The sequence below is a fragment of the Artemia franciscana genome, unplaced genomic scaffold (genome assembly GCF_032884065.1).
Source record: "Artemia franciscana unplaced genomic scaffold, ASM3288406v1 PGA_scaffold_23, whole genome shotgun sequence".
Lineage (NCBI taxonomy): Eukaryota > Metazoa > Arthropoda > Branchiopoda > Anostraca > Artemiidae > Artemia > Artemia franciscana.
Genome location: NW_027062649.1, coordinates 1,130,950 through 1,144,374, shown reverse-complemented (window position 1 = coordinate 1,144,374; position 13,425 = coordinate 1,130,950). Strand labels below are relative to the sequence as shown.

General features: G+C 36.9%; 1 protein-coding gene across 1 annotated transcript in view; it reads right to left on the bottom strand.

The window, feature by feature from the left end:
* LOC136041464 (unconventional myosin ID-like) overlaps positions 1–13,425 on the bottom strand; it is a gene marked incomplete at its 5' end in the record, with an annotated part of 92,942 nt that overhangs the window by 34,503 nt on the left and 45,014 nt on the right. Inside the window, 2 exon segments of the mRNA XM_065726149.1 lie at positions 8,123–8,402; positions 12,660–12,861. Of these exon segments, the coding sequence (XP_065582221.1) occupies positions 8,123–8,402; positions 12,660–12,861 (482 nt within the window).

Sequence of the window (13,425 nt, the reverse complement as noted above, 5' to 3'; positions counted from 1 at the left end):
ATAGCCAAGGCTCGGGATGTTTTTTCACAGTTAAAATAAGTTTGTAGGAATAGGAAGACAATTCTGCAAATCAAGATTAGAATATTGGCAGCTACAGTGATGACAGTGGTCAAATATGGCTCTGAAGCATGGGCACTCCGAAAAGTGGATGAAGATCTGCTACATATTTTCCAGAAGTTGCCTACGGATTTTTCTGGTTACCCGGCTGACTGACCGTATTTCAAACAGTGGGCTGCACAAAAAATGAGGTCCAATCCCACTTTCTAGCGCTATAAGGAGTGAAAGGTTGAGATGGCTAGGGCACGCTCTGTGGATGAAGGATGACAGATTGCCGAAGATTGTCCTTTTCGGCCAACCGTCTAGGGATAAAGGGAAAGCAGGCCGTCCTAGTTTGGAGTGGGAGGATGTCATAAAGAAACATTTAAAGGTAACGGGAAATTTCTGGTAGGGTGTAAAGAGGGAGGCTTTGAATAGACTGGGATGGAGGAGGAGCATGCATAGCTGTGTTAGCCTCAGGCAGCTTGGTGCTGCGGTGAGTTGTTAGTAGTATTAGTAGTAATCCATATTGCAGTACTGAACTGACAATTGAACCAGAAACCGTTGAAAAAACAAATTGCGTTATTTTCTCGTCGCTGCGTTATTCTTCGTGCCAGTTGATCCCTAAACGTTCAACGAAAATCGCACAAAAATCCACATTTTCCAGTCAAATTCGCTTTAGCATCGTATTCCAATCGATGCCTCTCTCTCTTTCCCCTCTTCTTTTAACACTGTATTTAGGAATCTTGTCAACTTTTATAATGCTCGTCATTAATTTATATGTACATTTTTCTTTTTAGCGATGTCCTTCCTAGCTTTCTGTGTCAGATTTCTTTTCTTTTTTTTCTAGTTTATTTTCTGTACTCTAGTGTGTATTCTGTTTTTTTTTTTTTTTTTGTGGCATAATGTCATTGTATTATTAGACTTTCAAAATTGCTAAGTTTCTCAGCTGCGGCTCTTTAAAAAACGTTACAGGACATGTTTCGGAAAATGTATATTTACTTTTCATCCCCTCAAACAAACCAAGTCCTACCAAATAGACCGATCCGTTTTCTCCTACCTTATTCGGCCCCTAAGATAAAATCTAAGTTTTTTCAATAATGCGTTATATCCTTTTTTCTCACTCCTAGTAGGTAGGAAACTAAAGATTTAATACCAAAATTTATTTTGCTATAACTTGGATGGTTGAAATTTTTTTCAAAACTACTCCTCAATAACATCCTAAAATTTTAGCCTAAGTCAAGCTAAGTTAACCTAGCAGCCTAAACATATTCTTTCGTCCTTCCCATCTTCCCGTAAAATTAACGAAAGAAATTATAAGAAATAATATTTATTTTATTATTATTTTAATTAATTTATTATTTATTTTTCAAAGATGCTATATAAATTTTTTAATCTTTGTAAAACTTACTATGGGTTGAAAAATTATTTTTGTACATAAAACTGTGTTTAACTTTTAAATATAATTCATCGCCTGTTACATTAGCCTTAATACTTATTATGAGAGGGTGAGCCATTTTATATACGAGGAAAAGGACAACATAAGTTTTACCCATGCGCAAAGCCACTCAAATAATGTCATGTAATTGGTGCAGTGGAAGCTTTCCAAGGCGTGGTGGGATGTGAATGTGAACCATATGTGTTGAAACATGGGTGCGTGTTTATACGTTATTATTATGTTGTTGTTGTTTTTTTAATAGCCACTGGAAGAAGTAAAAAACTTGTCCGAAGGGGTGACAAATAGCATCAATATGACAGGGTTACCAATCCAGATCACACATCCCAATCAGCAACACACACCTCACATCTAAAAAGATTAAAAAATATGGGTGTTATCATTATCCCCCACGGGCTCATCCCTCTTTTTCTACATCAGGAAAGAAAGAGGTGTAAAAGATATCATAAAACAGAAAGTAAAAATAAACGCCCACATAGTTTAAAATTAGAAGGCATGAATACCAATTTGTGGGTTGTGGTATTGGTGGTTCGTGCTATTCATAGCAAATCAGTCTACCATATGTCTCAGAAAAATCATAAATTCTTGAAGAAGAAAACGAATATTTCGTACTTATGTCAAAGAAGGCGTCATCAGCGGAACAAAAAAGAAACTATGGAGAACTAAAAAACACCCATAAATAAACAAGCCCAGATAAAAAAAATCGTTCAAATATTTAAAGAACTTATCAATTAGAAGACATTGATATTAATATAATAAGATCCAATTCCCAAAAAAAATTACAAACAAGAAATAGAGATATAAGATACTCAGTGAAAACCAGAAGTTTCAAAGTATCTCAAGAATATAAAAGGGAAATAAAAAGGGATATAAAAAGGGAAATATAAAAAGGGAAAGCACACTGAGCCGATCGATCGAGCGTCCAGGGTTCAAGTTCGTGTACTTCTAGTCTTAGTTTGATAATTAAATTAAAAAAAACAAGTTTTTTAACTGAAAATAAGGAGAAACAGTAAAGTTTAAAAGAAACAGAAATTATTAAGTATGTGAGGAGAGTTTCCCCCTCCTCAAGACCTCGCTCTTTATGCTAAAGCTTGATTTTTAGTCCCAATTCTTTAAGAACAACTACTGAACCACAAGGGCTGTTTAGTTAGAATGATAATTATTTAAGTTCTAACAAGAGCCAAGAGGTCATAAGGCACTTGTAACGAGGTCGGGACCTAAAATTAAACTCGGTACTAGAATTATCGATTCCATCGTCCTAACACTTCAAAAGCACCGAACTCGCAAAAGCACTAGAAATCCCTCCAATTCCAAAGAGATCGGATCCGGCCCGCTTATGTCAATCACGTGTCTGTAGCTTGTACTTAATCTCGAACTCGCCAAAGCATTAAAAATCCCCTAAACTCCCCCAAAGCAAGCGAACCCAGTATGATTATGTCAATCACGTATCTAGAACTTGTGCTTATTCTTCCCATCAAGCTTCATCCCGATCTCTCTCTAAGAGCTTTCCAAGATTTTCGATTTCGAGGATTTCTGTTTTCCCCTCTACTCCCTATTACCTAAATTGAAAATGAAGCATCTGAGAGACGAGATCTTTCTATATATCAAGTTTCATTAAGATCCGATCACCCATAAGTAAGATAAGCATACCTCCATTTTCATGATTTTCTTTCCTCCAAACCCCCCCCCCCCCAAGATGGTCAAATCAACAAAGTCAATTTATGTAGGTCCCTGACAGGCCTAATCAATTTTCATCTTCCTAGCACGTCCAGCAGCACCGAACTCACCAAAGCACCGGAAATCGGCAAGAAGCACCCGGATCAGATCCGGTCTGGTAATGTCAATCACGTATTTAGGACTTGTGCTTATTCTTCCCGCCAAGAATTATCACGATCTCTCCACTCTAAGCATTTTCCAAGATTTTCGGTACCCCCCCCCCAACTCCCTCCAATGATACCGGATCCTGTCGGGATTGAAAACAAAAGGTCTCAGTTATGAGGTCCTTCTAAATATCAAATTTCATTAAGATCTGATGACTCGTTCGTAACTTAAAAATACCTCATTTTTTCTAATTTTACCGAATTAACCGAATTGTCTCCCCTCCCCAAAAAAAAAACCAAAGAGATCAGATTCGGTCCGATTATGTCAATTACGTATCTAGGACTTGTGCTTATTCTTCCCACCAAGTTTCATCCCGATCTCTCCAGTCTAAGCGTTTTCCAAGATTTCCGGTTTCCCCCTCCCAGTCCCCACAGTGCCACCGGACTCGGTCGAGATTTGAAATAAGAGCTCTGATAAATGAGTTCCTTCTAAACATCAAATTTCATTAAGATCCGATTACCCGTTCGTAAGTCGAAAATGTGTCATTTTTTCTAATTTTTCCGAATTACCCCCCCCCCCCCTTCCAACTCCCCCAAAGAGAGCGGATCTGGTCCGGTTATGTCAATCACGTATTTCAGACTTATGCTTATTCCTCCCATCAAGTTTCATCCCGATCTCTCCACTCTAAGCGTTTTCCAAGATTTCCGATTCCCCCTCCTCAAACTCACCAGATACGGTTGGGATTCAAAATAATAGCTCTGAGACACGAGGTCCTTCTAAATAATAAATTTCATTAAGATCCGATCACCCGCCCGTAATTTAAAAATACCTCATTTTTCTAATTTTTCCGAATTAACCCCTCCATAAAGGAGGGGTTAACCCCAACTCCCTCAAAGAGGGTGAATCCGGTCTGGTTATGTCGATCACGCATCTAGGACTTGTGCTTATTCTTTCCACCAAGTTTCATCCCGGTATCTACACTCTAAGCGTTTTTCAAGATTTCCGGTTTCCTCTTCCAACTCCCCCCAATGTCCGATTCCGGATCCCCCCAGATCCGATCGGAATTTAAAATAAGAGATCTGAGACATGAGTTCCTTCTGAATATCAAATTTCATTAAGATTTGATCACCTGTTTGCAAGTTAAAAATACCTCATTTTTTCTGATTTTTTCCGAATTACCACCCCGCCCCCCATCTCCCCCAAAGAGAAAAAATCCGGTCTGGCTATGTCAATCACGTATCTAGGTCTTATGCTTATTCTTCCCACCAAGTATCATCACGATCTCTCCAGTCTAAGCGTTTTCCAAGATTTCCGGTTTCCTCATCCAACTTGCCCCAATGTCACCAGATCTGGTCAGGATTTAAAATAAGAGCTCTAAGCCACGAGGTTCTTCTAAATATCAAATTTCATTAAGATCCAATCACCCGTTCGCAATTTAAAAATACTTCATTTTTCTAGTTTTTCCGAATTGCCGAATTATGCCCCCCCCCCCCAACTCCTCAAAGAGAGTGGAGCCGGTCCTTCTAGATATCAAATCTCATTAAGATCCGATCACTCGTTCTTTAAAAATAACTCATTTTTTCTCTCTTTTTTCGAATTAATCTAATTACCCCCCCCCCCAACTCCCCCAAAGAGAGCGAATCAGTTCTGGTAATGTCAATCACGTATCTAGGACTATTGCTTATTTTTCCACCAAGTTTCATCCCGATCTCTCCACTCTAAGTGTTTTCCAAGATTTCAGGTTTCCCCTCCAACTTCCCCCGATGTCACCGGATTCGGTCGGGACTTGAAAAAAGAGCTCTGAAACACGATATCCTTCTAAGTATCAAATTTCATTAAGATCCGATCACCCGTTCGTAAGTTAAAAATACCTTATTTTTTCTAACTTTTCCGGATTAACCGTCCCCCCACTCTCCCAAGATGGTCAAATCAGGGAAACGACTATTTCTAATTTAATCCGGTCTGGTCCCTGATACGCCTGCCAAATTTCATCGTCCTAGCCTATCCGGAAGTACCCAAACTAGCAAAACCAGAAGCGACAGACAGACAGACAGACAGAAATTGCCAAGAACTCTTTGAAATGATTTCGCAAAACGCCTGTTCATTTCTAGACGAATTTCAAGGAAGTCTAGTGGCTAAAAACTACAATAGACCAAAACTTGTTGCTTAAAAGAAATTTCTTTGGACAATAGAAGTATAGAGAATAGGCTGAGCAGTTTGGGCAGCTAAAGAGACAGAGTGGGATGAGGAGCCTGAGCTCTTCTTGAAGTAGGTTGAAATACAAGCCTCGACCTATTTTAGGGTCAAGTTTGAAAACAATCCAAGAATATCAATTGATCTATTTCAGCAATGGCGATACTCCTCCCTTTCTGGTAAACGCTCTAGCTTGATACGAGAATGACTGCTTAAAATAAGAACCCACAAAACTTGTCTTTTGGGTTACTGAGGAGCAACGCATGAATTAATGTTATTTATAGCTAATCATTCATCCACCCCCCCCCCCAAAAAAAAAAATTATTTTCAGTGATGTAGGCCTATACTTAGCCACAATAGTATGTACAGAGTAGACAGGGAATTGTCTGTGGTTGGATCTTAAATACGCATTTCAATGGGTTTTAGCATGAAATCTCGAAAAAATCAAGGAGTATCCTTCGGACAAATCTAAGGAGGAGGATAGCTTCCCCACATCTCTCACAGGCGTTCAAACTTGATACTGAGAATTATAGCCTAGAATAGTAGCCCACACTTTTTTTTGGCTACATTACTGATGAGTATCGCATTCATAGCCAATCAGTCAACCATCTGTCTCAAAAAAGCATAATTTTTTTACGAACTGTTTGAGCAATGTGTTCTTAACCGCAAAAATTGCACTTCGACATTCTCATAATTAGTCACAGTGAATTCATTCATTTAATTGAACATACAATTAAATTGAACGAACGTCATTTTCGCAATAGATAAAACGAAGTTAATAATCATTTAACTCTAAAAGAGCAATGTTTCAATTCTACTATAGGCCCTACCACACATTATCCCTTGTAAGTTTTGAAGAATTGAAATTTTGTGATTGCATTATCAGTGCTAACTCCCCCAACTTTCGGAACAAATTCTAATATCTCCAACCCTTTTTAAGACATAAAATCTCAATAATTAATTTGTATATTGTATTCTATACGTAACGACTTGTTAGGTATAAACGACACCCGTACGTTGTGTGCGACATACATAACGTACGTAACATGTTTTACATTTTATTATAATGTTTTGCGCACACACTTGCCTGTTGTGCATAGATATTTCCATTTGCAATTATGTTAAACAGAGTTATGAGGTTTCAAATTTCAATTACTTACAAAATCACTAATTATCTAATTTTATTAGAGACAAGAGCTAGATGAAAAACAAACTAAAAAAAAAGAAAAAACGAGGATATTTAAATCCATTGAAAATCAAACAGCAATGCAAATATTTCTTCCGAGATCTCCGCTCGATCGTCACCAGTGCATAAGTCTAGAATGACCAATAGGCCTACTAGGCTCAGGCCTAGGGGCGCACAAAACGAGGGGGCGCAATAAATTATCACTGAGTGATTCGATTCTTAACAAAAACTGGACTGATGTGATTTATTGTCACAGTGCCAGTGCATGCACTCCGCTGCCGCGCCACCTATTCACAGGAAAGTGATTTTGAAACAACGCAGGAATTCCATCGCCACTTATAAACTGTCAGATTTCCCCAAGAATGGCACCTGAGAGTTTGGTATGACTTGTCTCTTTCATTACTTTTGACTCATCATTTTCGTTCTGTTCAGTACTTCCACTATCCCTAAATTTTCTGGGATTTCCCCAAAAATCTCACAAAACGGAGCGGCAAAACGCTTGGGCCTAGAAGCATCAAAGCTTTAAATCCGGCTCGGCCCTGCTCGTGCACAAATAAAAAAGGACCTTAAAAAAAGCAACCATTAAAATAAATAAAAACCAAAGTTTAAAAATCGCCGCTAAAATAAAAGTAAGACCCTTTCCAAGCAACAGTGAAAGGGTAACTCACTTGCTTAAAAATCTACAGCCAAACATTATAAGACTTGAAAATAATAATTGAAAGTTGACGTTCTGTATTGGACAGGAGTAAGTTACTTTTGCGTTTGAACTATATATTCAGATTTTTATTTCTATTTTCTTCATCAGTTTCTGTCCTGTATTTTCTTTTAGTTCTTCTATTTTCTTTAAGTTCTTTGTACTTTCTATTTTCTCGTAGTTCTTATATTTTCTTTTAGCATTTTGCACCTTTTCTTGTAGTTCATGTATTTTCTTTAAGTATTTTGTATTCTTTTAGTTATTTTCTTATAGTTTTTTAATTTTCTTTCAGCTCTTTCATTTTTTTAAGTTTTATATTTTCTTTTACTTCTTAGTTGTTTTCCATTTTATATCTGATGACCTCTTCTCACCCAACTCGAGGAGGACCTTTTGCTTGCACCCAGATGGGCGGCTAAATAACACAATCTTTGGGGTCATGTCATTCTTCTTCCTTGAACTTGGCCTAGGTATCTTAAGCCTTCTTCCTTATCGCCCTAGAAAGTGGGATAGAATCATACTTTTCATAGAGCTTATCATTTTGTGTACCGGGTGAGGGGGTACACATTTTGTGTACCGGGTGAGGGGGTACACATTTTGTGTACCTCACCCGGTATATGTAAACCTTTCAGATAAAATCATACATTGCTGCAATATACCTAGGAGAGGCTAATCTAAGGAACCCTAGCAGAACCACAAATTTAATTACTACGCCAAAGAGTTCAACAGTAATACTCACTTTATTCTGAATTCCTCACCATGTTTAAGCTCTTTGTCACTTGGGTTCAACTTTCGACTAGAATAATGCAGATGGCCTCGCAGCTTTTGGTCCATGGAATCTAAGACCATATTATCCGTGACCTTGCCTACGTTGAGGCATGCTTCGTCTAGTATAGATAAAATACCACGGTGTGACTCTTCGACAAGGTTACATATAACCTGATTGTTAAAATAGTCTATATTTTGCCATTTGATCCCTTCTCGTTGATATTCTTCCTGTTCTTGTTTCAAGACCAGTTCTATAAATAAAAGCTAAAATGTTCTCCGAATGAAGGAATTAGAGCCAACAGACAAAAAACGGTGACTAAAAATAAAGTACAAATAAATATTGATGTAACCCTGGTACTAATACTACTGCCTACTACTGACTCCAGAACCAAGCTGTCTGAGACCGACTCAGTTGTGCGTATTTTTTTACCGCCCCAGTCTATCTATAGCTACACTTCTTACGCCCTCCCATGAAGCCCAAACGTCTTCCTTATGACCTCCTCCCACCACCATTCAGGGATGATCTACTTTTCGCAGCCCAGATAGATGGCCAAAACGCAGAATCTCTAAGAATCTATTATCCTCAAGACGTGACATAGCTATTTTACCTTTTCTTTAATTATATCCCTAGAAAGACGATGAACAAAAAGAAGAATTAGGATAACTAAAAAGAGGCAGAGAATAAGTAAGTTTATTCAAAAGTAAATTTAATATTAAAAAATGTTAAAGAAAAGATAAAAAAGAGAAAGATTTTTAAGAGGGGATAAAACGAGGTTTTGGGTGATTCCCCTAATAAAAAAAAAAAGAAAGAAAGAAGAAATCTCGGTAATTTATTTTGCCACTTGATTCGCTCCAGCTGATATTCTTCCTCTTCCTAAGTCAAGGTAAGTTTTTACAGTACCAAGGACATCAAAATAAAACATTTCCCATAATATGACCTAAAATGCGTCTCTAATTCTCTGAAAATTATGATTTTCTACCATTTTTCTTTTGGTTGTTTCCAAAGTTATAAAGTTTCTAGGACAGTGTGACATTTTAATCAGTGTTCCCATGCTGAATAGTGAAAATAAATACACAAAATTAATTTGTAAATTTTAACAACACTGTACACCCGTAAAAATTCAAATACTAACGATGAGATAACTTCTAAATACAGCTACACGTTCAAAAAAAGCAACATATCTTAGACTTTTTGGCACCATATATTTTTGCTGATTTTTTCACCCAAGCTGCACCTCTAAAACCTTTTGGTACCATAAATCTTTAGCTTATTTTTCTCCCTAGCTAAACCTCTTTAACATTTTGATATCATATATTTGCGGCTTATATTTTGCTCTTTTCTTTTTTTCACTTAAGTTAGACCTCTTATACATTTTAGTACCTTACATCTTTGCTCATTTTTTATGTTTTTTTTTAACCCAAGCTACAACCTTTATACCTTTAGGTACCATATATTTTTAGCTTTTTTTTGCTGATTTTTTTTTTTCACCGAAGCTACATCTTTTAAACTTTTTGGTGCCATATATTTTTGCTCATTTTTTTGCTGATTTTTTTTTCACCCAAGCTACACTTCTTAAACCTTTTAGTACCGTAATTTTTCTCACATGCTACACCTCTTAGACCTTTTCGTGTCATATATTTTTAGCTCATTTTTTACTAATTTGTTCGGTCACGTTTCATTTTTCTAATCTGGGATTCGCTACTATCAAAACCAGAATAACTGCATATGGAAGACGTTTTCATTAAAAAACTGAAATCCCGATTTTTGTCTATATTTTTAAGATATAAATGGTTGCGTAAGTTTATGCTTAAACAATAAAAAAAAACAGATTTCAAAAGAATCAATATTCCTTTTGGTCCTTAGCCTCTGTTTAAACCACACGGAACGACTTAGAATACTCCCTCTCTTCTTGTCCGTTCGTCCCAAAATCATTAATTTTATTTGTTCAAACTCATAACCTTGACTATCTCATTTTCTGATCAAGAAAAAAAAATGCTATTTAAAAACCTATATTTAAAAAATAAAACATTAAAATAAATCAACAGTAATCACCAGTAGTTCCTTTATTATGAGAGAGACTACATCAACTTTGTCATCTGGGACTATACGTATATCATCTAAACTCACCAGATAATACGGAAAAAGAAAAAAAAAACTGCAATAAGCGAGCACTTAAGCAGCCACCAAGATTTCAACAACAAAGGTGGCAATCAATGAGGATAGAATCAGACCTAGATAAGCAGTTTTGCAGGCTCCAAACATTTAAGATGGCGGTGTGGAAGAAAAAGAGCCACTGGCTCACTGAAACACATGATGTTTATAGCCTATGAAAAATTGATAAGCCTATGTCAGGGACGTAGTCAATCCAAAGCTATTTCCTAAGTCCAACCAAAACAAGTACACATTATATTTTTAGGGTAGGGTTGCGGGTGCGATATGACAACAAACCAACAAATTTATCTGATAATTTTAATTGGAAGCGCCCATAAAATTTTACGATCACGGGAGGGAATAAAATACTTTAAAAAAGTATCACGAATTTGTTTATATAAATTTTTGTTACATTTTTACAAGTTGGATAAACATTTCGAAGGGGAGGGGGGGGGTCAAACCCCCTAGATAAGGCCGTCTTAATAGATCGAGAAGAGAAAAAAATGCTGAAATAATAAAAGAAAATAAATAAATAAAACGAACAAAAATACCAGCAATGAGAAGCTAAAACTCCAGGTTTTTTGATTAAAAAATGAAAGCTTTACATATAGGTACCTGAAAAAAAAATATTGGGATCAATAATAAGAATCACCAGTCTGAATTAACACTCTAGTTTGATCTTTTTTTTTTTTTTATGTCACTTTTTCTTTGCAAAAGCCCACACAAGAATAAAAGAATGTCCGAAGTTTGTATAATACATCTAGGAAAAGTCAATAATTAAATTTTTAATCGAGAAGAAGAGTAACCATTTAGAGCTTGGTCGACTCTGGCTGAGCTTACAGAGTCATGCCACTGACCCCTGTCCCAAACCAAATAATTGGGCACACTAGGATTTGAACACTCGCCCTCCCAGAAAAGGATCCTAAACCCCGCACACCAATCCACTCGGCTAAGACGGCCAATCCATTCGGCTAGGAGTTGTTGATAATACCAGGCACAAAATTTGAAACATAGAAGCATGAGCAAGAATCATTAAAAAAAAAACATGCAAAAAGCTAAAGACACATGCGTAAGAAGGTGTGGCTTTTCTTTTAAGGTGTAGCTGTCTTTGGGAGCAAAAGACATTCCGAAGCAGACACACTAAAGCATATCAGCGCTAGTTACCCCCGAAAACTGAGACAGAGTAAAGCGCCATGCACGATAAACAGTGCGAAACAAATTACCACCCTGTCCCACGGACATCCATCGTACAGGGAGATTAAGTAAAAAAAATACAGGAGATCAGAAGTGTTTCTGGAATTTTTCTGAAGGATTAAATTAGTGACACTTTTTAGTTGACTCGGGTAAAGTATCACAGGCAGCATGAGAGGCAGCCAGAAGATTGAGTTTGACCTAACTGATGGAGAGAGTGGAATTCCAATGTTGGTTCCTAAAAACGATCAAAGACAAAATACCCAAAAGTTCAGAGGGCCACAGAAACATGGGCGTTTTAATCCCCCAGAACATATGTGAGCTTTCACGGACGAAAGGTGATGTCAAACTAAGAACTTTGTTTCATTAATATCGATAATACAGTTAACAGAACGTCTACTAATTTTTTGAGATTGGCTAAATCTGGAGGTTGAAGATATCAATTAGCATGAATGAGAAGGCCATAAGAGGCATACTGTGTGATTAGAACTGTTCATCATGAAGAGACGGTGTCGTTGAATATAAATCCGTGTCGGATAAATATGTAAGATTCAAGTGCTATAGATTCATACCACAGGCCCTATATACATCCTCTGGAGGCTTTCACCCACGGGTACTTTACGGGTATGGTTTCTACTTCGAAGGAGAGGGGTAATATTTGCCAGCACAAATATTTTCAAAAAGTGGTACAAAAGGCACTATCAAAGCAGGTACTTTTTAAACTTTTTGTCGTTGTAACATCCTACGGTAACCTCCTGTTTATTTCCGTTTTATTTTGTTTGTGGTTCCACGGATAAAGCACGTTCCCAATTATTCTACGGGACAGACTTGATCGGAATCGACGAGCCACAATAAGGACATTTTCTTTGCAACATTTTTGTATGCGTGTAGTCTGATTCCGAAAAAGCATCCTTAATAGCAGCACAAAGTTTGGAACACCCAAATCCTGGAAAAGTTGAAACAGTATCAATGAAAAACTTAACAAAAAAGGGTTTAAAAAAAATAACAATTGCTTTCAACTTAAAGCTAATAACTGCTAAAGTTTGTCATTGAATTTCTTACTTATTGTGAGAAAATTAACTAAAGTTTTCAATTAGCTCAGTAGAATAATAATTTTAATGGCTATTAAAACAAATTATGAGTAGAACTAAATCATTCGACTTACCGATGAATAACTGCTGGAGTTTCTCATTGCAGTAGTTAATACAAAATTGTTCAAAGCTATTACGATCAAATATTTCAAAACCATAGATATCTAGAACACCGATGACAGTGGAATTTATTGTTTTACCTCCTTCAGACCCGGAGACTTGTATGGCCTTGTTCACCTGGTCAACTATCCAGGTAAAAAGACGATCATAAATGGCCTAAAAGTAGAAAAAAGGCTTGAAAGTTTATTCCACAAGAGAAGTAATAGAACAACACACATTCAAAGCTGGGCTTGCGGCTCTAATTATCAGATAAATCACATAGTTCTCCTATATATATATAAACTGCTCTCACCCGTGCTTTAAATGTACTAATTTTTCAAGGTTAAACATGACCAAGAGAACACATTAGCTTATAGGATCAAAATTTCTTCATGAAACATCATACAACCTGACTTAATCTTTCTTCATTGATTTTGCTTTCTGGATGTTTCGTATTTTAGACAGTCATTCTTCTGTGGTTGATATCCCCACTGGCATGAGAGAGAGAGGCGACTCTCTCATAGAGAGCAATTTTTATAGCCAGTTCAAGAAAATATCATGTTAGTCAACGTCCAAATGAGTTAGTTCAGGGTTCAAGTTTAAGCTGGTCTGACACTTCGGTCGATAAAGGCGAGTTGTATTTTCAACGCCCGCTTTTGGTTATCCCCTTACCCGGTTAGGGAAAAGGAAAAGAGTTCTAGACGAGTTCTTAGCATATGTTAAGGGATGGCACCTACATTT